This window comes from Dendropsophus ebraccatus, chromosome 1, assembly GCF_027789765.1.
Source record: "Dendropsophus ebraccatus isolate aDenEbr1 chromosome 1, aDenEbr1.pat, whole genome shotgun sequence".
NCBI lineage: Eukaryota > Metazoa > Chordata > Amphibia > Anura > Hylidae > Dendropsophus > Dendropsophus ebraccatus.
Genome location: NC_091454.1, coordinates 176,967,763 through 176,994,919, shown reverse-complemented (window position 1 = coordinate 176,994,919; position 27,157 = coordinate 176,967,763). Strand labels below are relative to the sequence as shown.

Below are 27,157 nucleotides of genomic sequence, written 5' to 3'. Positions count from 1 at the left end.
GCCCTTGTGTTTCCCATTCTCTCCATTCCTGCTATAATGTGCCTGCACTCACAATTAGCTATACACACTACTGTTGTAATGTCCCTGCACTCACAGTCAGCTATACACACTGCTGCTATAATGTGCCTGCACTTACACTCAGCTATTCAAACTGTTGTATATAAAGTTTCTGTCACTGTCCTCCTGCACAGCTCTGTGATTCTCACTTCCTGATTGATCTCTGCTGAGTCCACACCATTCTCCATTGCGGTCATGTGACCACGCAGACCTTGGACAGCAGCCTTGCTTCTCTATTCTAGACTGTTGTATTAGGCTACTGCATTATGGGGATCTGCAGTTCCATCCTGTATTTACAAACTGCTGCTGTTTTTTCAGGCTTATGCACTTACTTTACATTATACTCCACATGCTGATTGTTATACTGTACAGTAACTAATAATTATTAGTATTAATATATAACTAATATAATGACATATTCAGCTGTTTCTCTTTGTTTCTTTCATCTGTTCTACACGTTACTCAGAATAAAAAAAAAATCATTTTTGCGGTTTGGAACCAATTATCAGTGATTTCTTATGGGAAAATTTACTTTGGTTTAAGAGTGGATTTGGATTACAAGCACGGTCCTAGAACAAATTACACTCGTAAACCAAGGCACCACTGTATATAATAATAATATTATTATTATTATTATTATCATTATCATCATCATCATCATCATCATCATCAACAACAACAATATAAAACTTCTCTTTAAAGTGATCAAGAATTTAAAAAAAAATATTACTTCTAAATATGGACTATAAAGGCCCTATTCCGCCAACAGATCTGACGACAGATTATCTGCCAAAGATTTGAAGCCAAACCCAGGAACAGACTATAAACAGAGAACAGGTCATAAAGGAAAGACTGGATTTCTCCTCTTTTCAAATCCACTTCTGGGTTTGGCTTCAAATCTTTGGCAGATAATCTGTCGTCAGATCTGTTGGTGGAATAGGGCCTTAAGACTAATCACTGTTTCTGTCCAGATCATTCTTACATATGTTTGTACAAACCACAGATGAAACCCATTGTTTATATCCCTGTGTCCATTCTTTCAAAGCAACAGGGAAGAGTGGAAATCTGTGGATCTCTTTACCTTGCGCAAATGCATAACTCTGACTACTGACAGCCAGACATTTCTCAGCAGACAACGTTGAGGAGACTGACAAGAAGCCTCACCTTTGCCAACTTTTCAAATCAAGGGCTGGAGCAATTAGACAGGGAGTCTAATCTTAGCTGAGTGCATTAACACTCTTTGACCTCCCAAACAATAGATTAGGCCTCAGACTTGCAATGCTTCCCTTAGGCTTTCAAGTAGGCGGTTATCTTGTTTAAATGAGCTACGCTAAGCTATGCGGCGTGTATCCTTCTTATGAAATTGCTGAAGTAGACTATATTATACATCTAATAGAATTCCTTCCTCTGGACAATGGAGTGGATTTATCTCCATTAGTCTGCATAACCATGTATCTGCGATTCTGCTCTCATAGTACAGACGAAAAATTAAGCATCCTGGCTCAGTGCGACAATAAAGAGTGTTTTACAGAAGCAGCATGTTTAACAGCTTCATTCATAATATCTGCATTGCAGTGTGACCAAAGGTCTGCACACACTATTACCACAATTATCATTGATTTGTGCAGTAATTCCTCCCAGATGCATTATAATGGAGAAACAAAGCCCAGGGGCCTAGAGAGTTTTTGGATGTAAAAAATTTATATTCTGCATTGTGTGACAACTTGTACCCCCCCCCCCCCCCCCCTGGAACCCTATATAATGTAATCCTTCAAAGGAAAACTAAACTTATGAGCAATGCACACCATTTAATAGTTGAAATTATCTATCTACCGATCTATATTATTTATTTATTTTTTGGAAGTTTCATTCAAAATGTGTGCATTATGAGAGTGCAGATTTATTAAGGTGCATTCTCCTCAGCCTGACTAGCGGCATCAAGATTTAGAGGCAGAGGCGAGGGGGTGCAGCAGGGGGGAGGCGAGGGGGCGCAGCAGGGGGGAGGCGGGGGGGCGGAGGCGAGGGGACGTAGCAGGGCAAAGGTGAGGGGACGCAGCAGGGTGGGGAGAAGGGAATGCAGGGGATAAGGAGACACAGTACAATTCATCTTTCCAGGCAGTAGTGGATTATAATAGGTCCTTTTCGAGCGGTAGCCCGGGCCCCTGAGCTTCTGGGGGCCCATGGCCACCCAAAAAGACTTGTACTTTTAGTGGTATATTGTCTCCTGGCTACAGTTCTGCCATGATTCGCAAAAATAGCTTTTTTTTTAATCACAGTTTTGCACAAATCAGGGCATTGTGACATTATCTTTACTGTACTATGAACACCCCACTAGTGCTGCCATAGTTACAGTGGGTTGGGGGGGGCCCAGGCTTGGTGAACAGCCCGGGGCCTATGGTGAAGTTAATCCACCCCCGTTTCCAGGATTTCAACTGAAGAACTGAGGGAAAAAATGCCAATTAGCATATAGAAATTACATTTTGGGGGGTGTTTGTACCCCCCCCCCATACACTGAAAAACATCATAGGAAAAACCGTTATGTGAGTATTGCATTTTATATTTCCCCATCGACTCCCCAAAATATGGAGTTTAAAGGGTGTTTTTTCAGACAAGGACGGCACTTTCGAAAAGCATATTCATAGGTTGCTCTGATATCGCAAAATTTTGCCGGGATTTACACACAATCAAGGCACAGTTTGGAATATGGACACAACATGTAAATAACCCATAAACTGAAAAGTCTGTGTAGAAGTAATAATAACTGAAGAAACAGTAGGGGGCAGCAGCTACCTACTGCAGCTATTCTCTCTCTGTTTCTGTATACAAGTGTTTCCAATGCACATACACATACTAATGAATTCTTTACACAAGGTCAAGACAGAAACTCTGCAGCAGAAAAAGTTAACATAAATGAAAAATTAGTTTATTATTGACTGCTGAAGCAGGTGCCGTGCCATGGATTACACAGATACATGTTAACTAAATTAACCATTGCATAACTGGACCACTCATTTATTCTGTATACACATAAGCACACACTGTATATGCATTGGTTGTCCCTTATCTTATCTGGGCACTTTTTATTTTTCTTGGGCTATGTTCACACATTTTTTTCTTTGCAGTTTCACAGCAGTTTCTTTGGACAGATGTCATTTTGGCACCAAAACATGGTCACTTTTTGCAAATTACGGCCGCAATTTGGTGGCAAAACGGCCACGTTTTGCCACCAAAATGACATCTGTCCAAAACAACTGCCAGGAAACTGCCCCAAAAAAATTACATGTCAACAGAATAAATAATAATAATAATTATTATTATTATTATTATTATTATTATTATTATTATTATTATTATTATTATTATTATTATTATTATTATTATTATTATTATTATTATTATTATTATTATTATTAAAAACCACTTTGACTTTGAATAACAAATATTGGATGTTTTAACCCCATAAGCATGGCCTTCCACTAAATGAACTTCTAAGATTACACAGTCTAGGTATAAGAATACTGGGGAAGATACTACAGTTTGGGAACATATTGCTTGAGAAATCATAATCCTATCTCTGTGCCCAGACTGATCCAATAAAAACTAAAATCGCTTCAGGACAGCAGCACCCCAGTAACACCGAAACACTGTAAAATCCATGCACATCCTGAAGTGCTTTTAAGATTAGGAACCTGCTAAAAACCATGAAGTACAGCAAGTAAAAATCAAATGAAATTAAAAAGCCTCAGATACATTGGTAGAAAGAATCCTCAGCCATTCCTGGGAGTTTGCTGCCATCTACTGGATATTTAAAATATGACAATATCTATATGTATAATCCACTGAAGTGTAAGGTTCTTAGGGATTTGCATTATAAGCAGTTTCAGTGAATGTGTCTACAAATATTGATTGTTAAAAAGGGAGAAGGGATGCAAGGAATTCACCTACTTCCCTATAACTTTAAAGTGACCATGCTTTTAAATGGTCCATATACACAAAAGGCATCACCAATGTGTTTCAACAATGCAATACAATTTAAGGCTGGGTTCACACTACGTATATTTCAGTCAGTATTGTGGTCCTCATATTGCAACCAAAACCAGGAGGGGATTGAAAACACAGAAAGGCTCTGTTCACATAATGTTGAAATTGAGTGGGTGGCCGCCATTCAATGGCAAATATTTGCTGTTATTTTAAAACAACGGCTGTTATATTGAAATAATGGCAGTTACTTACAGTTATATGGCGGCCATCCACTCAATTTCAACATTGTGTGAACAGATCCTTTCTGTGTTTTTAATCCACTCCTGGTTTTGGTTGCAATATGAGGACCACAATACTGACTGAAATATACGTAGTGTGAACCCAGCCCAAATGTGCAAAGCACCTAGTTGGTGAGAATTACAATTTGCTGGATGTGATCAATTATTTACATTGGTCTCAAAGAATAAGAATACGGCCAATTCAAACTATTCTCTAAGAGGTTATTATTACTGATGGATAAAAATAAATAAATAAATATTATATATATATATATATATATATATATATATATATATATATATATATATATATATATATACACACACACACACATACAGTGGTACCTTGGTTTAAAAGTAACTTGGTTTAAGAGCATTGCTTTGGTTTAAGAGCTCCCTGTACTGGATGGCAGCGCGAGTGGAGGAGAGGCATGGTCTACATAGCGGGGTCTACAGCCCTGTATTTTGACCCAGGAAGTCTCCCTCACCTTCCAAATCATAGCAGATCCACCTCAGGCTGGGGCTTGCATCAGGGGACAGGACTGTGGAGGTAATCTATTCATAACTGTAACCTCTCTCTCCCTGGACAGAGAGCGCTGCATGTATGTGCCCATATCTGCCCTGCTCATTCCTTCATGCTCCCTGCAGTCTCTGTCAGCCCTTGTGTTTCCCATCCTCTCCATTACTGTACAGTAACTTATAATATCACATATTCTGCTGTTTCTGTATGTTTATTTCATCTGTTTTACAGGTTATTCAGAATATTTTTTTTTTTTTGGGGGGGGGGGGGGGGGGGGGGGGGGTGGAGGCAATTGCCTGCATTTCAATTATTTCTTATGGGAAAATTATGTGTATATATTGTTACTGCAACTTTCTTTGAAGACAGCCCATCACGAATGTTCAAAAGTTTAAAGAAGCAGTTCAAAAAAACTATTATTGCCCCCCCCCCCCATAGGCCCAGGCACGTATATTCAACGCAGCTGATCAGTATCCCACAGCGTGACTTCATACTGGATTTGGGGGGGGGGGGGGCAATAATAATTTTTTGTGCACTACTTCTTTAGGCTGGGTTCACACTATGTATATTTCAGTCAGTATTGTGGTCCTCATATTGCAACCAAAACCAGGAGAGTGGATTAGAAACACAGAAAGGCTCTGTCCACACAATGTTGAAATTGAGTGGATGGCCCCCATATAACAGTAAATAACGGCCATTATTTCAATATAACAGCCGTTGTTTTAAAATAACAGCAAATATTTGCCATTATATGACTGCCATCCACTCAATTTCAACATTGTGTGAACAGAGCCTTTCTGTGTTTTCAATCCCCTCCTGGTTTTGGTTGCAATATGAGGACCACAATATTGACTGAAATATACGTAGTGTGAACCCAGCCTCAAAGTGCTACCAAAAAGCCCAAATTTTAGCATTTATGGGCTACTCTTGACAATCAATATATTTTAAATGTTTCCTGTAAAATTAAAACTGCACAACCCCTTTGTTTTCTGGGAGATAAACCACTGCCAGAGCTGTCTGGCAGCAGCCCACTTATCCTTTCCTTATTTACAGCACATGATTGCTTAGCCAAGCCAAACATTTAAGTTTATGAGCTGAACAGCTGAGCTGTATGGCCACCTTAAAGGGGTACTCTGAGTGTGGATGGTGTGACCTCTGGGCCCCTCTTCGATCTTGTGAACACGGCCCCAATGCCTTTGCTTTCAACAAAGCATAAAACCTGCACATGCATGCCGCCACTCCATGCACTACAGAGGTGCTGGAGATCGGATCCAGGTCAGGTGTGGTTTGTAATTAAGTTTCATTCACTTCAATGGAACCAAGTTACAAATCCCCACCCAAACTAAAGACAAGTGGCCATGTTTTTGTAGTGCTGGATAACCCCTTTAAGGCTTTAGAAACCTTGGTTTATCCTTGTCACTGGAGCTACAGTAAAATTTTCACTATCCTGCATGAACAATTGTGTGTTGTCCCTATACTCAATCTGTGTAAACCATGCCGTAGGAGACAGATTTATCATTGGGTGGGCCTGAAAAATATATTTTGCGTGACAACCCAGTACAATGGAGTATTATGTGCCTAGAGCAACAACGTAGCAAATAAAACACTATTACACGACCCAATAATCTGGGGGAAGCAAGCGCTGACCTGTCAGCTCAGTGCTCGCTTCCCCCTTGTTCCCCGCTCGCTGCCTGTGCTATTACACACACAGACAGCAAGCAGGGAGGAGCGAGGGGAGCAGCAGAGAGCTGCAGAAGGGGCTGCTCCTATAAGATGGACTGAGGCACAGCAAACAGCTGCACAAATCTGGATATTTCAACATGTTGAAAGACCACGATGCATGCCGGCTGATCTTGACCTTTCAACATGTCCCATTACAGCAAACCGTTATCGGCCTTAGTGTAATAGAGCCCTATTACATGGAAAGATTATTGGACAAAAAGGAGGGTTATATGGTTCTTCTTTTAGCAATAAGTGGTTTCCTGCATATATACACGGAAAGATTAACGACTAAAAAAAATTGTATGTCGCTGATCGCATCTTTTAAGCTGATCACAAAAGCATTGTTGATCGTTTGCAAATCTTTGTATGCACATTTTGGGGGAGATTTATCAAACATGGTATAAAGTAGAATTGTCTCAGTTGCCCCTAGCAACCAATCAGATTCCACCTTTTAATTCCGCACAGACTCTTTGGAAAATGAAAGATGGATCTGATTGGTTGATTGATAAATCTCCCCCCATTGTTCTCATCATCGTAACTAATGACTATTGTTCATGTGTTAAAAAAACGCTGGTCTGCCGTCACTTATCAATAATTGGGAGGGGGATCTTTTTTTAATAGGACCCATAGCAAGGAGTACTATGGCCAGCCTCAGCCTAGTTCAGATCACAAGCAAAGGACATGTAACAAACTGCGGTCACAGAGTGTAATGAGAAGGAAAGGAGAGTCTGGACAATAAGCCAGACACGCTGCAGGACCCCCCCCCCCCCCCCCCCCCCCAACCACAACAAGGGTTTCATTTCATGAACAGATCAGATCAGGCAGCTAAGATTATTAGAGAGCGGCACTTGTAGCTGTCACCTGCGGTGGGTATAATTACAGGCTTCTGCTTAGAAAACGCCCCCGTCACACGGCAATAAAAGGGGCCGCGGGCTGCCAAGTTCAGGCAGACAATGCAGAATGCACACCACCCAACGAGAGCCCACAAGGATCAGCCAGGAGACTAATAAAAATGACAGCTTAGAAACAAACAACAATAAAGCCGGCAATAGCACAAACTACTGGCTCTTTCTTTCCAGATCACTAAAAAGGGTGGGAAATCCATGAGTTAAATGATGAATTTTCCTATGATAATACACAGGACATAGACAGATCATACACTATGCTATACACATAAGCACGGCTGAAGTGCAGCTCACGGACGCTAGCTTCTATATAGATGTGTCCACCCTTAAACCTTTCTGCTACAGTTTATCACAATACAAATTCAACAAATTTTCGAGACGTACAAGCAAAGCCGTTCACAGGCGGCAACTCACAACACGGCCACTTGGTGGCCACATATAGTATGTACATCTCCCATATAGTATTGTGCAATGTATACTTCTTTCTATCAGATCTCAAACACCGCTGACTTCTTTACAGAGGATGACAGTTGGCTTTGGGTTGGCTAAAAAGATTGTCTAGGGTTACATTTCTCCCAATGAACAACCATTATTCAGGGTACTTCGGTGATTTTTTTTTTTCTTTCTAATCAACTAGTGTCAGAGATTTGTAATTTTACTTCCAGTACTTATCAGCTGCTGTATGTCCTGCAGGAACTGGGATATTATTGACAGTCTGGACAGCAGGAGAGGTTTTCTAAGGGAATTTGCACCTGCTCTGGACAGTTCATGTCACAGACAGGGGTGGCAGCAGAGAGCACTGTCAGACTGGAAAGAATATACCACTTCCTGCAGGACATACAGCAGCTGGAAGACTGAAGATTTTTTATTTTTTATTTAACAGAAGTATAATGCAAATCAGTATAACTTTTTGACACTAGTTGATTTGAAAGAAAATTTGTTTTTGCTGGAGTACTCCAAATCTTATGGAGACCCCCCCCCCACCAAGCAACTGATTGAGTGCTGGGATAAACCAGTCTAATCTATCAGACAGATGTGGGCAATTTGCAGGCTAAATACCTTAAAGAGTCACTGTAGTTATTTATTTATTTTTGCAGAAATCAATAGTCCAGGCGATTTTTAAGAAACTTTGTAATTGGGTTTATTAGACAATTATGCCATTATCTGCATTCAAAAAGATTTTTCCCAGCCCCCCCCCCCCCCCCGCCGCCCCCCCACTCTCCTTTCTGTCATCCACTGCTCAGAATCAGGAAATCTGGACTGTTTTACATCAGTCGGATCCTGTCTGTGCTATGGAGAGGGGAGGGGGGGAGAAGGGAGGAGGGAGATTAGTCGCCAGCAGAGAGCAGAGAACAAAGGGAGCCTCTGAAAGCCCCATTCAGAGGTCAGAGGTCAGTGCTGATGTCAGAGGAGAGAGCCTGGTGATGTAGCTGTAAATTAACTCTTTGTCGTCCTGTTTTGGTACCTCATCTCTCCCCTCTCCATAGAAAACAATGAAGACAGGGGGGAGAGCTTCAAACTGCTTTTTCATTATAAAAAAGCATTTTTCAGCTTATAAACCCAATTACAAAGTTTCTTAAAATCGCCTGGACTATTGATTTCTGAAAAAATTATAAATAATAATAATAAAAATAATAACAATAATAATAAATAACAATAATAATAATAATAATAATAATAATAATAATAACAACAACAACAATAATAATAATGACAGTGACACTTTAAACTGTTGGTCACGTTTCTCAAACAATTGTCACATTGTGGCAATAAGCATTATCCTTCTGAAATAGGCCACTGCCATAATGGAAAGCCAATACCATTATGGGTTTATTTGGTCTGGAACAGTGTTAAGCTAGGTGGTAAAGGTCAAAGTAACATGCACATGGATGTCAGGACCTAAGATTTCCCTTTGCCCAAAGCATCACACTGTCTTCATTGACTTGTATTCTTTCTACAGTGCATGCTTAGTGCCATCTCTTCCCCAGTATCCTTTCTGTGGCATGAGGCCAGCATGTCTTACCCTCACACCCAATGCTAGTCAATGAGTCCATGCACAACTTTTTCTGCTGTTTCATCAGTTTTCCTTCAGTTTTAGTAGACCGATCACCTAGTCCTATATCATTGAACTTGCCCATTGACTGTTCCCATACTGCTTTATATACCCCACCTATTGTCAGGCACCATGACAAGAAAGTCTATGTTATTTACTCCATCTATCATGTGCCTGAATGGTATAACAGCCATGTATATAGTGTATATTTTATTTCTGTTTTATGTTATTTATATATAATACACACACACATATATACATTAACCCACACACCCACATAGCAACCCCCATGTTTACCGTACATGTTCTTTGATACAGAACATTAAATCATTATTGTTCTAAGCTATTCCAGGCCTTAAGATTAGAGCACAGTCACAAACATCACAAATCTCGGTATGAAAATAGTTCTGACAGCCAAAGCCAGCCACATACTGTGCAACCATATAGGCTGCCGAATGCAATTCTAGTAAGTACAGCAAGTCTCCCATGAAATAATCTGAATAGTGTAAAAAAAAATGGATGATAGTATACCTCATTCTCTAAAGTGACTGCACATGAACACACTATTCCCCCCAGAAAATATTCCATATGTAATGCTTTTCATCCCCCTCCCCCCCCCCCCAACATTAAAGGGGTTATCCAGAAAAAATCTTTTTCTTTCAAACTAACTGGTGTCAGAAGGTTATATAGATTTGTAATTTACTTCTATTAAAAGTTTTTAAGTCTTCCCGTACTTATTAGCTGCTGTATGTCATGCAGGAAAGGTTTTATTTTCAGTCTGACACAGTGCTCTCTGCTGACATCTCTGGCCGAGACAGGAACTCTCTCTCGGTTTTATATAAATCCCCATAGAAAACCTCTCCTGCTCTGGACAGTTCCTGTCTCGGCCAAAGATGTCAGCAGAGAGCACTGTGTCAGACTGAAAATAAAACAACACTTCCTGCAGGACATTTAGCAGCTAATAAGTATGGGAAGACTTGAGATTTTTTTAATAGAAGTAAATTACAAATCTATATAAAACTTTCTGACACCAGTTGATTTGAAATAAAAAAAGATTTTCGCTGGACAACCCCTTTAAAGTCAAATAGGAAAGAAACAAACATAAGAACATTGAAAATACATTATGGTACTGAGAATGGTCCACGTACTGGATGAATACCAGAGCTCGTAGAGTTGCCCATCTGTAGACTATTGCTTTTGAGGGGTCTTGTACTGAGCAGGGTACTGGCTGGCTAGAGAGAGGTCTATGATATAGCTCATCGTTTGTAACATTCTAATACAGAACGCTCATTAAAACAACTCTCTGAAGAAAAAAAAAAATGGAACGACGTATAAGATGCAAACAGTGTATTCATTCCAACAGTTTTCAGGCTGAAACTATACAATTTTTTTTTCTAGTGAAATACATCAGTCCAGTCCATGATAACACTATGGGAAGCATATACTATACATATGACTGTCATGTGATTTTTAAGGGGCAGCAGATTTTTATGCAGAACAAACCCTAGGCCACCAATGTCTTTGGTGACACAGCCCCTTCAAATAAAAGGTAGATTTGGTAACAAGGAATCAGATGAATAAAAGCTTCATTCCCGTACAAGAAGTGAGCGCTACGGTCTACAGAAGTCCTAGTATGCACGCTAGAAAATTTTAGAAGAATATAAAATTTTACTGTTCGACAAAACAAGCAAATTAAAAACATGCTGAACAGAAGAATGTTAAGACAACGGTATAAACGGGAATAGTAAAAAAAAAAAAAACTGAGCTTACCAAAAATGCTAATAAACTTCTCTTCGTAGACTCCCACTGAAAGCAGCTCTTAATGAAACGCATTGTGTTCCAGATCGCCATAGTGATTTTTTTGACACGGTCAACATTCCTTGATAAGATCTAGCAAAAAAAAAAAAAAAATGGATGAGAAAGCTGGAAATCTGCTGCTGGTTTTGAAACACGGAGAAAGAGTAAGATAAAATGTTACTAGAATAAGTGACTGGCAGAAGTAGAAACTCATCAGGCATTTTCAGAAGTATTTTTTTCTACAGCCTATAGATAGGACTAGTTGGGTCTTTTTAAAGACTGCTTCAACACTTATATTACCAGTCTGAAGTCATGAGACCTTATGGCTGTATCCAAGTGTTCCAGGCAGCCCCAGGGCTACATCCATCTTCTCCAATTGCCGGAAGTCAAATATAGAGTGTTCAGCATTTCATGAAAACCAACTTACTGTAAGCCTGCTCATCTCTAATAATAATCAATGCTTTCTTCTAAACTATGTCGTCTTAAAGGGAAGCTAACAGTAGGTGAGAAGACGCTAACCTGCTGCTATTTTCCCATTGTGTACTGAATGCTGACAGTACATTCCCTTTAAGTTTTGCACATGGATAGAACGGCATCAATGGAGACGCATCATAGATCGGTGGGTTTCCTTCAACTAGGGGGGCCGGCCCACCTCCAGTGCTTCACCCCCGGGAATAGAATGGTGCCTTATGTGGGAACCGGGACGCAGTTCAGAAAAAAAATCTGTGGAACAGGCTTTCTCACACTAGTGCCGTTCCATCCATGAGCAAAACTTAAAGTGATTGTATTGATGGTACATTCGCTTTAAGGCGTCCTTCACATGTATTTTAGCGGACGTTACGGAGGTAACATTCAAAACTTCCACCAAAAATTTGGATCCCATACACTTCTGTAGGTGTGACTGTGCCGCAATTTTTATCAGCACAGATCATGGCCTAATTGTGGATCAGCAAAAATTGCAGATGTGTGAATAGGCACATAGAAACCACTGGGATATAAATTTGTCTGCGATTGCGGACAAATTTTGTGGACGTGTGGATGAGGCCTAATGGTAGTTTTCTTACAGTCATCCTGAGCTTAGTTTTTGCCAATTCTTCACTGAAGTCCAGTAGGCACCTACTACACACAGCGATTTGTAGCAGACAGGAGTGCTGTGTGTAGCACAGTAGCTTACTAGTAAATCCGGATATGGCCAAAGGGGGCAGCAAAGAACCCATATCAGAACGCACTGCATGCTCCATGGGTTCATTCTGCAGCATCTTTGGGTCACCTGCTAAATTATTGATCATCCTCACACTCCCACCACCACTTCTGTTCTGAGATGGACTAGACTCTGCAGTAACAGCCGACTCAGCCAATATCTGGGTCTGGAAAGTGGTGGGGGGAGCATTCACCGGGGGCCAAGATGCCGCAGGGGGACCCTGGAGGAGCATGATGGGGTAAGATGTCACAAGCAACATAACATATATAAAAATATCCAGAGTAGCCCTTTAACACATTGAATATGTATTATTCACATATAAAAGATAGGGTGCAAAAGTAGATCCAGAAAACAAACCTTTTTTGAAAACTTTGGATTATCTTCCACAAAGCGTTTCTCTTTGGGATTGAATGTTCTTATACTTGCTCGGATCTGGAAAAGGAGTTAAACAAAATAACAGCACATAAACACAGTAGATAATACATGCTTTATTTGCCGTTTACTGAAACAAGCTGCTAATTTAGATTAGGCCATTTACCGGATTGAAAATTAGATCAATTTCTAGATGAATGACTCCTTTTGAGGCACTGGATAAGTCTTTGTTCTTCAACATATAAGCCACTTGATGTCCTTGTCTTACCTGGAGATAATAAGAACGACAATATAATGGTAAAAACAATTACAAAATTCATTAAAATTTTACATTGTTTTACAATGCACATTGAAAGTTTTAAATGATTTTCCCTACTAAAAACAGAATCCTTAATCAGAGTAAATTTACACAGATAGGGAAAAGGCATGATGGAAAAATCACTTAGTGACCCCTTGGTTCTCTGAGAGATAAGCTGCAGCCAGGACAGTGTGGTGGTAGCCTAAACCTCTGCTTCCCATAGAGAACACAGGATTGATTGGCAGTGCCGAACGTCCCTGTGTATGGGGAGGTCAGGAGAGATAACCGACGGCTGAATGATCATTCGGCCGACAACTATTGAAGGTGTATGGGGACCTCAATAGATAGTAACAAAATAGTCTTTTGCAAGTGTAAAAAACCTTCAGGACAACTAAACCTTTGCTGGAAACACTTGCCGGTTTGGCATACATTCAAGACTACTATATGACAGAATGGAGAAATTATGCACCATACTAAATGTAGTGTAAAGACAGTGTGTGTGTGGGGGGGGGAAATAATAAATAATTTGCACCATAAAACTGGCATAAAAAAAGTTGCACAAGCCTTTTTGCTATGGGAAAAAAATTGTGACATCAGTGTTTTGCACAAAAATGTACAACTTTTTCTTATACTGGTTTTCTGGTGGAAGAATACATACATTTCCCCCAGTACTTTAAAGCCCTTACAGTTATAGCTGAATAATATATTTCGAGCTGTCAAGCAGAAAAAAGTAAAAAAAAAAACAAAAAAAAAACACACATTTGGAGTTGGAATGAATTAGAAAGGATTCTTCCTAACGAAAACTTTTGGCAGAGCTGTGTGGCTGGAGGCTCTCAAGGGGTTAATAATGCACAAATTCCACCTTCCAATGAACAGGACATGTTCTCTGGGTATACAAGCTGCCCTTCTGGCATATTCATAAATTTGCTGTAATGTCAGCGGCGACGGAGAATGTTGTATCACTTGTAGCCAAATGTTCTTTATGGCCACTTTCCTGACACATTCCCTTTATACAGGTGTAGTTAAAGAGCCATCCAGAAGTCCATAAAGATTGCTGAAAGACTGGGCAGCTCTTAAAAAACGAGTGTGAACAGTCTGCATGAGGATCCCACAGAACATTTGGCACAGAGTGGTGCTGTACCAGAGCATCTGCTCAAGGCTCTCTCTTCCAATAACATCAGGGATATGGGGACCGGGGGACATGTTAACTCATCAAAAACTGCACAGAAGTACAGCGAGCAGGAACAGTTCCACTGTAAACATTGGCATGTTCACCAACTTACCCAGGCCTGCATTACAACGTAGAATGTAGAGTAAAAGATTACAGTATAACAGAGTGGGAAAAAGAGTAAAAAAAAAAAACAGAGGATTACAGATTTTCCCATAACAACTTTATTTGGATTTATTTTTTAATGGACGTCATTTTTTTGCCTAAACACTGGCGTTATATGCAAAATATGATCGTAATTTACATAATGCACTAGTGTTTTGGCGGGAAAATCCAAAAAGACATCAGTTAACCAACTATATAGAGATGTTGTGAGAACATAGCCTAATAGACCTAATATTAAGCATATTCAACATTATACAATTGAAAGGAATTGGTGGTCTTTAAAAAGGGTATTCCATTATTATTATTATTATTTTTTTTTTTTTTGGGGGGGGGACATATGTTGCTAGGACCACAGTAAGGCCTGTACTACACAGTAAATGGAAGAAGTTTGCCTCATACACTGTGTAATGGGAAGTTCTGGTAAAGACAACTAAGGCTGCCATTCACTTGAACGGGAACTGATTGATGGCTTACCGTTGCTCAGAAAATCCCTTAAAATACCTGTCTGCTCTTTTTATAGGTCTATTCTTGTGAACACTTGTATTAACAGAACATTAAACATTCTAAAAGCATCTGTTCTTACAACTCTGCATTGTGCTCTTCCCTCTGTTATTCCTCCTGGAAATGTATGAATGATCTGACATTGTCAATTATATATAGGTTTTCCGATACACTGAAACTCTTTAATCACTGATAAGATTATCTATATACAATATGTAGATCTCATTTGGCTGCAGCATATTTCATCTCATTGCCTCCCAACTCATCAGAGGACAAGTTATATGTCCCAATACACATGAGCCCGTATGTCAACCAATCAGTTCTCTGTAAAGGCTGTTTATTTGTCATCGAGGGATCGGGGGGGGGGGGGGGGGGGGGGGGAACTGTCAGAAAAATGTTGCCAATGGAAATGTCGTACTTTTGGCAATTTTAGAATTGTGAATTATTATACTCTTAACACAGTATAACAAATATACGATATAGAAGAATATTAACTTACGGACAGCAAAGGGATCGCTACTTTCCCAAGGAAGTCAGGGGCTTTATCTCCATCTTCATCAAACACAGTCACCTCAAGAGAATCATGAAGATCTTTAATTGGACTAAAAGGAAAAAAAAAAAACGCAAGAACCTCTGGTCAATGACTTAATGTCCATAAGGGAACTCCAACTTAAGGGCATATAATTTAAGGTAGGCATATAAGAATATATATTCACAATGTTTTCACCAAGTTATATCTACAATATACTGTAATCAAAAGTGTGCCTTTTATTTTTATTTACTTACAAGGTAAAGACTTTATTCCACTCTGGGTTGAGGTTCTTATACACAGTATGGGTCTGCAGGCGATCATTCCCTACTTCCAGAACACAGAAGGGGTCACTTTTACCTAGGTTAAAATTGAATTGTATTACTTTAACAATAAGGCACATAGAATATCATTTACTGCTAGAATACAGGGCAGTTGTATTGGAGTCACCACCAATGTCCTTTCATTGGAACAAACATATCACACAAATTTTTGGTGCTTTGGAAGAAACATTTCACCTGCTTCCTTGTAGAATAGTAGATGGACGGAGCTTGGCTGACAGCAACCTAAGGTGTTGGGGACCATCTTAAAACTAACAAATGACTAAAGCGTGTAATTGGCTGTACATTGACAGTGCTCCTGTCATTTGCAAAAATGTTTGACATGTTACAGAGGCAAAGTTTTGATGTCCGTTCAGATCATCAGACCCATGCTCAGCCTTGGAGACTGAGGCTTGTATCTCATTATAATATATTATATATATATATATATAACTCATGTAAAACACTGTAATCAGTGGGCAAATTGCATCAGAAATTGTGGCCTCTGAGCAAGAGTATCAAAGGAATCCTGAGAAACAGATACTTTCCAAGGTGGAGTAAGGCACCAAAGAGTCCATAACCTACACCTAACTAATGTGTAAAATTGGAGGGGTATTTTCATCTCAACTAATAATATAGTTGTAGAGTAAAATAAGACTTGTAGAGTAAAATATTTTTGCCCAAACATTCAATTAGCAATTTTGTATCTTTCTCCTGATATGCTCATTGTCGAGGTTGTCGATAGAGATAAAAGAACTGGGTTCGGGTTCGAGTCGATCCGAACCCGAACGTTTGGCATTTGATTAGCGGTGGCTGCTGAACTTGGATAAAGCTCTAAGGTTGTCTGGAAAACATGGATACAGCCAATGACTATATCCATGTTTTCTACATAGCCTTAGGGCTTTATCCAACTTCAGCAGCCACTGCTAATCAAATGCTGAAAGTTCAGGTTCGGATCGACTCGAGCATGCTCGAGGTCCGCTCATCTCTAGTTGTCGATCATTACGCTAAAAGCAAATGGTCAATAAAAAAAAGAGAGAAAGAACAGTATGAGCAGAAGGAGACAAATTTGCTAAAGGACTGTATTAGCAAAAATATTTAACTTGACAAGTCCTACAAGTATAGCCATATAACCTGAGATGGGAATACTCCTTAGACTAAAAAAAAAAAAAAAAGATGTGTGTCTTGCCGTTCTTTTCGCGCCAACTCAGACAATGAGATCTGGGTCTTGCAATACAAAACAATGCTGTAACCGTCAAAATAAAGCAGAATGCCCCCGATAAACTGGCACACAATGAAAAGCTAGTTTGACTTCTAAGGGCAACATCCTTTTTCCAGGTCTTTTCACCTTAGCTCTGAAAAGTCTCCACCAAGGCACTGAAGCAGTTAAACAAGAAGCAGCACTCTAGGTCTGGGCAGTTTGTCCTTAAGTGCCATGTATTAGTAGTGTTATTTCCTCAGCGAAAGTTACACTGGTAATCCATAAACTTTACCAGCCATCACGAAAAAGACTTTATCAGCAAAAAAACCATTATCTTGACAGGATAACGGCCTTTTAGGTTTATGGCTCCGGCGCACAACGCCTACATTGATTTTTTATTTCTACATATGTTGCACCAGTGGCTTTCTCCAAATTGCTGAACTGTGGTTAATGATGAAAAGTTATGGAAACTGATCGTTTGCGCTGGCCGATTCCGGGTTAAAAATCTTTTTACTGTCATTTGTTTTGAAGGCAGAGTTTGAAGCTACTGAATGCACTTTATTGATCCCATCAACACACACTCACAGAGGACTCTGCTACCTTCGTCTTCATACACTTTACTTCAAAATGGGTCATTTCCAACCTTCCCGGCAGCTTAAAACCTTTGTATTGAACTGCAGCACTACTGATATAAACACTTCCTTGTATAAAAACCGTTATTATATAGACTTTCCTCTAAGAGGCATTAAAGGGACTAATTTTTAGAGTGCTAAAGATGAAAAATATTTTGATAGGTTGTAAGAGAGTGCACTGTGCCTACTTCCTTCTTCCCAAAGGACTCTTTAGTCGGAATTCTACGCAAACGGGAACAAAAAGGAAATTATTTTCTTAAGATGAATGGATAACACATAAGGGTTTCTTCATGTCACAGAGGTGTCACAAAATTTGTTGCAGAATCGAGAATACAACATTATAGCTTTATCAATAGCAGCATTGATGATGGGAAATAAAAAAAATTCCCAAGCAATTAAAAGTCTTATGGAACTTCATCGCAGAGCAAATCGGCTTCTCCAAGTACAGTATGGACACATTAATGCACAGATATAAGCTTTTTACTACAATGTCTTTCAGTCTTTTAACTGGAGCGCATACCATATCAACTTGGGTGTGTTCACCCCACACAGTGCATGCATAGACATTCTGCAGACACACATTTCCAGAGACTCAGAGGCATGCTTAAAGGGGTTGTCCGGAGATAAAAAATTATTCACAGAATAACACACATTACAAAGTTATACAACTTTGTAATGTATGTTATGTCTGTGAATGGCCCCCTTCCCCGTGTCCCACCACCCCCACCCGTGTACCCGGAAGTGTGGTGCGCTATACATTACCTGTCACGTGCCGACCACGGTCTCCGATCCTCAGCAGTGACGTCTTCTTCGGGAGGCCAGCGGATCTTCCCGAGTGCTGGCCGCCCTCTGCAGCGTCATCCGAAGCTCAGCCGCGATTGGCTGAGCATAACTGTGCTCAGCCAATCGCGGCTGAGCAGCTGATGACGTGGCCGCGTCATCAGCCGCTCAGCCGCGATTGGCTGAGCACAGTTATGCTCAGCCAATCGCGGCTGAGCTTCGGATGACGCTGCAGAGGGCGGCCAGCACTCGGGAAGATCCGCCGGACTCACGAAGAAGACGTCACTGCTGACGATCGGAGACCGTGGACGACACGACATGCGGTGAGTATAATGCACCACACTTCCGGGTCTAGCGTGGGTGGGGGGAAACACGGGGAAGGGGGCCATTCACAGACATAACATACATTACAAAGTTGTATAACTTTGTAATGTGTGTTATTCTGTGAATAATTTTTTATCGCCGGACAACCCCTTTAAAGGAGAAGTCCGGCCAAAATTTTTTTTGTTATGTTATTACTTATGGAAAGTTAGACACATTTTTAATGTACATTAACCCCTTAAGGACAGAGCCAATTTAGATTTTTGCGTTTTCATTTTTTCCTCCTTGTGCTTAAAAGGTCATAGCACTTGCATTTTTCCACCTAGAAACCCGCATGAGCCCTTATTTTTTGCGTCACTAATTGTACTTTGCAATGACAGGCTGAATTTTTGCATAAAGTACACTGCGAAACCAGAAAAAAAATTCAAAGTGTGGTGAAATTGAAAAAAAAAAAAAAAACGCATTTTGTTTATTTGGGGGAAATGTGTTTTTACGCCACTCGCCCTGGGGTAAAACTGACTTGTTATGCATATTCCTCAAGTCGTTACGATTAAAACAATATGTAACATGTATAACTTTTATTGTATCTGATGGCCTGTAAAAAATTCAAACCATTGTCAACAAATATACGTCACTTAAAATTGCTCCATTCCCAGGCTTATAGCGCTTTTATCCTTTGGTCTATGGGGCTGTGTGAGGTGTCATTTTTTGCGCCATGATGTGTTCTTTCTATCGGTACCTTGATTGCGCATATACGACTTTTTGATCGCTTTTTATTACAATTTTTCTGGATTTGATGCGACCAAAAATGCGCAATTTTGCACTTTGGGATTCTTTTGCGCTGACGCTGTTTACCGTGCGAGATCAGGAATGTGATTAATTAATAGTTCAGGCAATTACGCACGCGGCAATAGCAAACACCGAGCAGGGAGGGAAGGGGGAGGTAGATGCACAGGCACCTCTCTCCCTCCCTGCTCAGTGCCCTCCCAATGTACTTATTGAATACATTTATGGAATACTTTGGGGAGCAAGGACACTTGCTGGACACTCCATAGGAATTACACCCTGGGTCGTGACGTCACTGTATCTGAGAGAATTCTAACACTTCCTGATCTACTAAATTAAGGGAAATAGCCCTATATGTGCATTTCCCATAATTAATGTACATTAGAAATTTGTCTAACTTTCCATAAGTAATAACATATCAAAAAATAATTTTGGCCGGACTTCTCCTTTAAGGGTTATCCAGCGAAAATCTTTTTCTTTCAAAGCAACTGGTTTCAGAAAGTTATATACATTTGTAATTTTCTTCTATTTAACTCAACTATTCCTATACTTAGCAACTGCTGTATGTCCGGCAGGAAGTGGTGTTTTCTTTTTTAGTTTGACACAGTGCTGCTGACATCTCTGCCCGAAACAAGAACTGTCCAGAGCAGGAGAGGTTGTCTATGAGAATTTGCTACTGCTCAGGACAGTTCCTGTCTCGGACAGAGATGTCAGCAGAGAGCACTGTGTCAGACTGAAAATAAAACTACATTATCTGCAGGACATATAGCAGCTGATAAGTATGGGAAGACTAGAAATTTTTAAATGCAAATAAATTACAAATCTATATAACTTTCTGAAACCAGTTGATTTAAAAGAAAAAAGATTTTCGCTGGATAACCCCTTTAAATTAAATAGGGACATGGAGGACTACAAAAAACATATACAGTACATAAAAAAAAAGAAAAAAGGGGGTTCTCTTCTTGTGGTTTTGAAAGGGTTAACCGTTCTCACCATCAAAATGCAAGAGTGGATTATGGCAATGATAAGAAAAAAAAAAACACTGAAACACAACAGAAAAAGACAATTTCACCCTGCAATTTTGTTTTCTGAACACTGTTTTTGGTCAGTGAACAAATGCAATCTGTGCAAATAACATGCACATGTATAAAAACTAGTCAATGAGGCAGAAAAGTCATTTCACATTGACAAAACGATTATCTCCAGCATCAGAATCTCTACACTGTGGTTCACGTCCAACCTGCTCATGTTTTGCCGGTGGAAAGATGAGCGATCAATTCAAATTCCACAAATGAAATAAGGATGCGCTTACAGCTCCTGACAAAATGTTCCTAAAAGAATTCCAATTAACCCGCTCAGTGTCACATGTGGCAAAATAAGGCATCAAATAAGATTAACCCTTGCCTTGAGTGATTGGACCGGTGAAACATTCGGCAAGTCTGAAACTATCGAAACCCGACAAGCTTTCTCCTACCCAACACACCATGAAATTCATAATCTGCACCCAGATCTGCTGCCACAATACATCAGGGACAAACTGGAAGCAAGGCTATAGCACTTGGATGGATTCCATTGTTCTGAAGAATAGCTTGATGGCTGCCATTATTTGTAATATTTAAAATGTGCTGCCAATTTACTGGCACAGATACGAATATGCAGATATAGCAGAGATGACTTTACACATCAACCTCCAATGACCTATGGAAAACCACTGATAAGGCATTAGGATATCAAAGAGCATAGTACTGGGAAACAGTGATTCAATGGTAGCTATAGGTCCTTAAATGGATTATCCAGTGCTACAAAAACATGGCCACTTTCTTTCAAAGACAACACTACTCTTGTCTCCAGTTCAGGTGCAGTTTGTAATTAAGCTCCATTCACTTCAATGGAACTGAACAGCAAAACCCCGCTCAAGCTGGAGACAAGAGTGGGCTGTCTCTGAAAGAAAGTAGCCATGTTTTTGTAGCGCTGGATAACCCCTTTAATGCATGGTGTGCATGATCATTAATAATGATGGCCTATCTTTAAAGGGATTGTCCAGGCTTAGAAAAACATGGCCACCTTCATCTAGAAACAGCACCTCACCCGCTCTCAGTATTGCCGTGGTTTTGCAGTCAAGTTCAATTTGAAGGGACTAGAGCTGTACTGTAATACCACACACAACCTGGGGACAGGGGTGGTGCTGTTTTTTCAAGAAAGTAATCCTGGATAACCTATATAAAGGTGCCTGTACACCTCTTTCATCCTCCCTATACACATGAACATTCAGCATGGTAAACACTAATGTATTCCTTTTAGGGAGAGGGTAAGCTGTCACCAGCTTATCTCACAAAGAACAAAATGACTGGCAGTGAAAATTCATGCCTGGCCCTTGCCTTCTTGAAGCCTCCATACACCTAGGTTAGGTCATCAATGTCAGATTGGAGGCTCTCAACCGATGAAAGACTCTGCATCTCTCGTGAGATCCTCCATCACTTGGCTGCAGGACTGAAGACCCCCACATGTCTGTGCATTGCATGTCATTAAACATAAAATGGTTTGATTCTAATGATCACATGTAATGTTTTGTTTCCCCTGTTGTGGCGCTGTGATGGTACAGTCCTATACAGCAGAATGTTGAAGGTTTTTTATTTTTTTGGGGGGGGGAGGATAGAGGGTGGACCAACCTGAAAAATCTGCTGCAAGGAGGTCTTCCGCTTTCAATACCTTGACTTGAAGGAAGCCAACATCTTTCATGTTTTGAAAGGAGTTTTTTAAACACTGTAAACAAAAGAAATACAAATCAGTTACTAAAGAGAACATCTAGAGCTGCCAGCCTGGTTACTTCTCTTTCAATAGCTCAAAGAAACACGACCATCATTTACTAGGATTCTACTGTACGGGTAGTACAAATAAGAAATGTGGAGGCTCTATTCCCACCATGTTTTTCTGGTTTTGCTGCATGTGTATCCAGAGAAGAAAGATCCTTCCCAATCCCACAGGCTGCTATCGGAAATTCTATGGTTTAACAGTAGACATATATACTTACATATCTCTCTTGCATTTGCTCCTTTTCCATAGGGTCCGCCAGCGGACACACACACAGGTCAGAGATAGAGACTCCTGAGCATGGCGTTATTACAATCAACAGGTGTATGGAGCCTTGGTTACTCTCCATAGGCACTTCAAGGCGATTTACTTGTTCAATGGGCATCCCAGCAATATCCACTTTACACCTGAATAAAGGGACATTGTCAGATTTACTATCCAAATGGCTACAAAGTGCACTACATCACACTTTACGATGGATCATCATAAATGACCGTCCATCTCAGTATACTATAATGAAGAATATGCAAGCACTGACATAAATTGGAAGATTGGATGAGCTATGAATGATCCAGCATGACAGCAAAGCTTTTGCCAAGTGCCAATATGTTCAGAGTAGAAGACAAAGAACAAAGTCTATAACTTTACAGACGTGTTCAATGCGCCTTGAAAACTTTACAACCTTCAAGTTGCAAAAAGAGTATTCTACTGTCTTAATTAACTTATTCCCATTATATTGTCATCATTTACACACACATATTGTATATTAATTAGCACATGAAAGCACTGTTCTTCTGTCTTGGATTTTAGGTCTGTTAAACTATTAGGACGACTTAGATCTTGTCAAAGCCAAACAAAAGAAAAGTAGTCCCGAAGTTATTAATTTGCTAAAATGATGTCTATACACCCTTTTAGGTGATGAACATCTAATATCAGCAGCGACTGTACTTTTTTTTTTTTTTTTAAGAGAGAATATTTTCACAGCTGGGAACATATACGACTGTGAAGGTTGAACAATTCAGATCTGTATAGCACCGTGTTATGTAGAGATATTCTTTCCATCCAATCTGAAGGAATGTTGGGGGAGGCTTTAACACCAATATGAACATATCCTTACACCCTAGGCATGTTACAGTAGAAAACATTACTTTCAAACTTTTTGAATTGTGTAATTTTGTTCTTTAAAATGTTAATTAGAATCAATCTTATAACATGATCGTGTTCAATGTAAAATATTTAATATAGGTACAGCCCCATACTTACAATCCCAAGAGTTCATCATGTTTGCGGCTATCTTTTCCCCACACTTCAATCTCCAAAACCCCCACCTTGTCAGAGAAGTAATGAAAATCAAAGCGCTCCCTCCACTGGGGATTTGAACTTTTGCATGATGTCTAGAAAACAAGATAGTTATATTAGAGAGAGACTGCAACAGACCTAACAAGAGAAAGATGGTCCACTTAGAGTGACACAGAAAGGAGAGCCACAGTATAATCAGGGGGACACAGAAAGGAGAGACACAGTATAATCAGGGGGACACAGAAAGGAGAGCCACAGTATAATCAGGGGGACACAGAAAGGAGAGCCACAGCATAATCAGGGGGACACAGAAAGGAGAGCCACAGCATAATAAAGGGGGAAAACAGAAAGGAGAACTACAGCATAATCGGTGGGGGGGGGGGGCACAGAAAGGAGAGCCACAGCATAATCAGGGGGACACAGAAAGGAGAGCCACAGCATAATCAGAGGGGACACAGAAAGGAGAGCTACAGCATAATCAGGGGGGACACAGAAAGGAGAGCCACAGCATAATAAGGGGGAAAACAGAAAGGAGAGCCACAGCATAATCAGGGGGATACAGAAAGGAGAGCTACAGCATAATCAGGGGGATACAGAAAGGAGAGCCACAGCATAATCAGGGGGATACAGAAAGGAGAGCCACAGCATAATCAGGGGGATACAGAAAGGAGAGGCACAGCATAAATAAGGGGGGGAGGGGGGCACAGAAAAAAGAACCACAGAATAATCAGGGGGGCACGGAAAGGAGAGCCACAGCATAGTAAGGGGGAAAACAGAAAGGAGAACCACAGCATAATCAGGGGGATACTGAAAGGAAAGCCATAGCATAATCAGGGGGATACAGAAAGGAGAACCACAGCATAATCGGGGGGGGGGGGGGGGGGGGGGGGACAGAAAGGAAAGCACAGAAGGGAAAGCCACAGCATGATCAGGGGGGACACAGAAAAGAAAGCCACAGCATAATCGGGGGGGGGGGGGGGGGGGGGGGCACAGAAAAGAGAGCCACAGCATAATCAGGGGGGGCACAGAAAAGAGAGCCACAGCATAAGCAGGGGGGGGCACAAAAAGGAAAGCCACAGCATAATCAGGGGGACACTGAAAGGAAAGCCATGGCATAATCAGGGGGACACAGAAAGGAAAGCGACAGCATAAGTCAGGGGGGACACAGAAAAAAGAACAACTGCATAATTGGGGGGGGGGGGGTGCACAGAAAGGAAAGGCACAGCATAATCAGGGGGGACACAAAGAAAAGCCACATCATAAACAGGGGGACACTGAAAGGAGAACCACAGCATAATTAGGGTAGGGGGGGGCACAGAAAAGAGAACCACAGCATAATTAGGGGACACACAGAAAGGAAAGCCACATCATAATCAGGGAGAAACAGAAAGAGAACCAGAGCATAATCAGGGGGGACACACAAAGAGAACCACAGCATAATCAGGGGACATACAGAAAGAAAAGCCACAGCATAATCAGGGGGACACAGAATGGAGAGCCACAGCATAACCAGGGGGGACTCAGAAAGGAAAGCCACAGCATAATCAGGGGGGGACACAGAAAGGAGAGCCACAGCATAATCAGGGGGACACAGAAAGAACCACAGCACAATCAGGGGACATACAGAAAGGAAAGCCACAGCATAATCAGGGGGACACAGAAAGGAAAGACACAGCATAATCAGGGGGACACAGAAAGGAAAGGCACAGCATAATCAGGGGGTACACAGAAAGGAGAGCCACAACATAAATCGGGGGGGGGGGGGCACAGAAAAAAGAACCACAGCATAATCAGGGGGGCACGGAAAGGATAGCCACAGCATAATCAGGGGGACACAGAAAGGAAAGCCACAGCATAATCAGGGGGACACAGAAAGGAAAGGCACAGCATAATCAGGGGACACACAGAAAGGAGAGCCACAACATAAATGGGGGGGGGGCACAGAAAAAAGAACCACAGCATAATCAGGGGGGCACAGAAAGGAGAGCCACAGCATAATCAGGGGGGCACAGAAAGAGAACCACAGCATAATCAGGGGGGCACAAAAAGGAAAGCCACAGCATAATCATTATTATAGTCCATTCCTGGCTTTGGCTGCAAAAATCTGTCAGATAATCTGTTGGTGTAATAGGGCCCTTACACTAGAATTGCTTGCACACCAGGATCAGGTCATATTTTTAATCACAATTTCCCAAAATACACATCATCATAGAGGAATAAACCTAGACTCACACCTTTATCACAGCTTTATTTAGGGAGCTCTGTCGCAGATTCTGTTTATACAGTGGGTCCTGGCCAGACACTGCAAGCTGTATTTTGTATGTCTAGGACGCCTCCTCGTTCCCCTTCCCATTTCTTTCCCTGCTTGATTGACAGTCCAGGTACAGCTTCCTGCTGACTGTCAAATCAAGCAAGGATGGTAATAAGGGGACAAGTGGAGAGGTGTTACAGCCCTTAGGAACTTGGAAAACCTCTTTGACAAGTTGCCCTGTATGCTTGCGTAGTTTTATTTTTTGCATTTGTTTACTATGGTTAGTAACGTATTACATTGTTGGTAATACAACTAAATCTTATCTTATTGGCAAAAAAAAATAAAATAAAACTAAAATAGCCCACAAGCTATAACCTTGGTAAATGTAAAGTTCCTGCCTGTGGATTGACCAACAATATAGCTCTGTAACTCACCTTACTTCTATATTTCTGATCCCCAAGCTTAAACCTTACAAAGGTATCAAAGGCACAGCCATCGGGAAGACTAATCCCCTCCAGTAATGTAATGCTGACAGTTCCATTCCAGAGCTGGTTCTTCCTCAAGGACTCCGATAGCTGCAGGGACTGCATGGATGTCGCCTAATACAACAAATGGATAACAAAACCACATCAGAATAATAGCTTTATATAAATGACTAACTCTGTTGGGCAGTATATATCACATGGAGAACATAACAGTACAGCAAGCATTGTCAAAATAACCCCACGTGAGCCCCAACCTGCTGCCAGAGCTGACCAACACTTATTCTACAGTCCACCAGCCCAACCTCCATACTTATGTTCAATGAAATTCTACTCTATCCCCCCCAGACATATGAGCCCTGTATAATATTACACATATAATGATCTCTTACGATGTTCTTAAAACCAAAACTTTTCTGGACCCGTTCCCAATTCGGGGAACCCCCAAGCATTATTACCACCGCACTCCCGGTGTAGAACATAACCACTTATACAGAAATAAACTCTTTCTGGTCTTATTAAAACAGCTTAGTTTTACAATTCGGCTTTCAGACTTGTTATTCAGCATGTAGTATTTGGTATAACCAGTAAGTCAGTGGTAAAAGGCACATGTGAATGGTACTAGTTTTAATACACTGAATATACGGTACAAATCTGTATTCATGATACGGCATATGTATTTCTCAAGCAGACTGTGTGGGTTTCGGTGACATAGCTCTGGATGCCAGGA

At 40.7% G+C, this 27,157-nt stretch overlaps 1 protein-coding gene across 3 annotated transcripts in view; it reads right to left on the bottom strand.

The window, feature by feature from the left end:
* The window catches only part of MCTP2 (multiple C2 and transmembrane domain containing 2), a 137,111-nt gene that overhangs the window by 23,460 nt on the left and 86,494 nt on the right, over positions 1–27,157 (bottom strand). For all 3 annotated transcript variants that reach the window (XM_069984972.1, XM_069984961.1, XM_069984966.1), the window contains exons 9-17: positions 26,380–26,544; positions 23,659–23,789; positions 22,616–22,802; positions 22,254–22,347; positions 15,802–15,904; positions 15,515–15,617; positions 13,050–13,151; positions 12,869–12,943; positions 11,284–11,403 (exon numbers count right to left, since the gene is read on the bottom strand). In XM_069984972.1, coding sequence (XP_069841073.1) covers positions 11,284–11,403; positions 12,869–12,943; positions 13,050–13,151; positions 15,515–15,617; positions 15,802–15,904; positions 22,254–22,347; positions 22,616–22,802; positions 23,659–23,789; positions 26,380–26,544 — 1,080 coding nt within the window. The remainder of the gene's footprint in view (positions 1–11,283; positions 11,404–12,868; positions 12,944–13,049; positions 13,152–15,514; positions 15,618–15,801; positions 15,905–22,253; positions 22,348–22,615; positions 22,803–23,658; positions 23,790–26,379; positions 26,545–27,157) is intronic.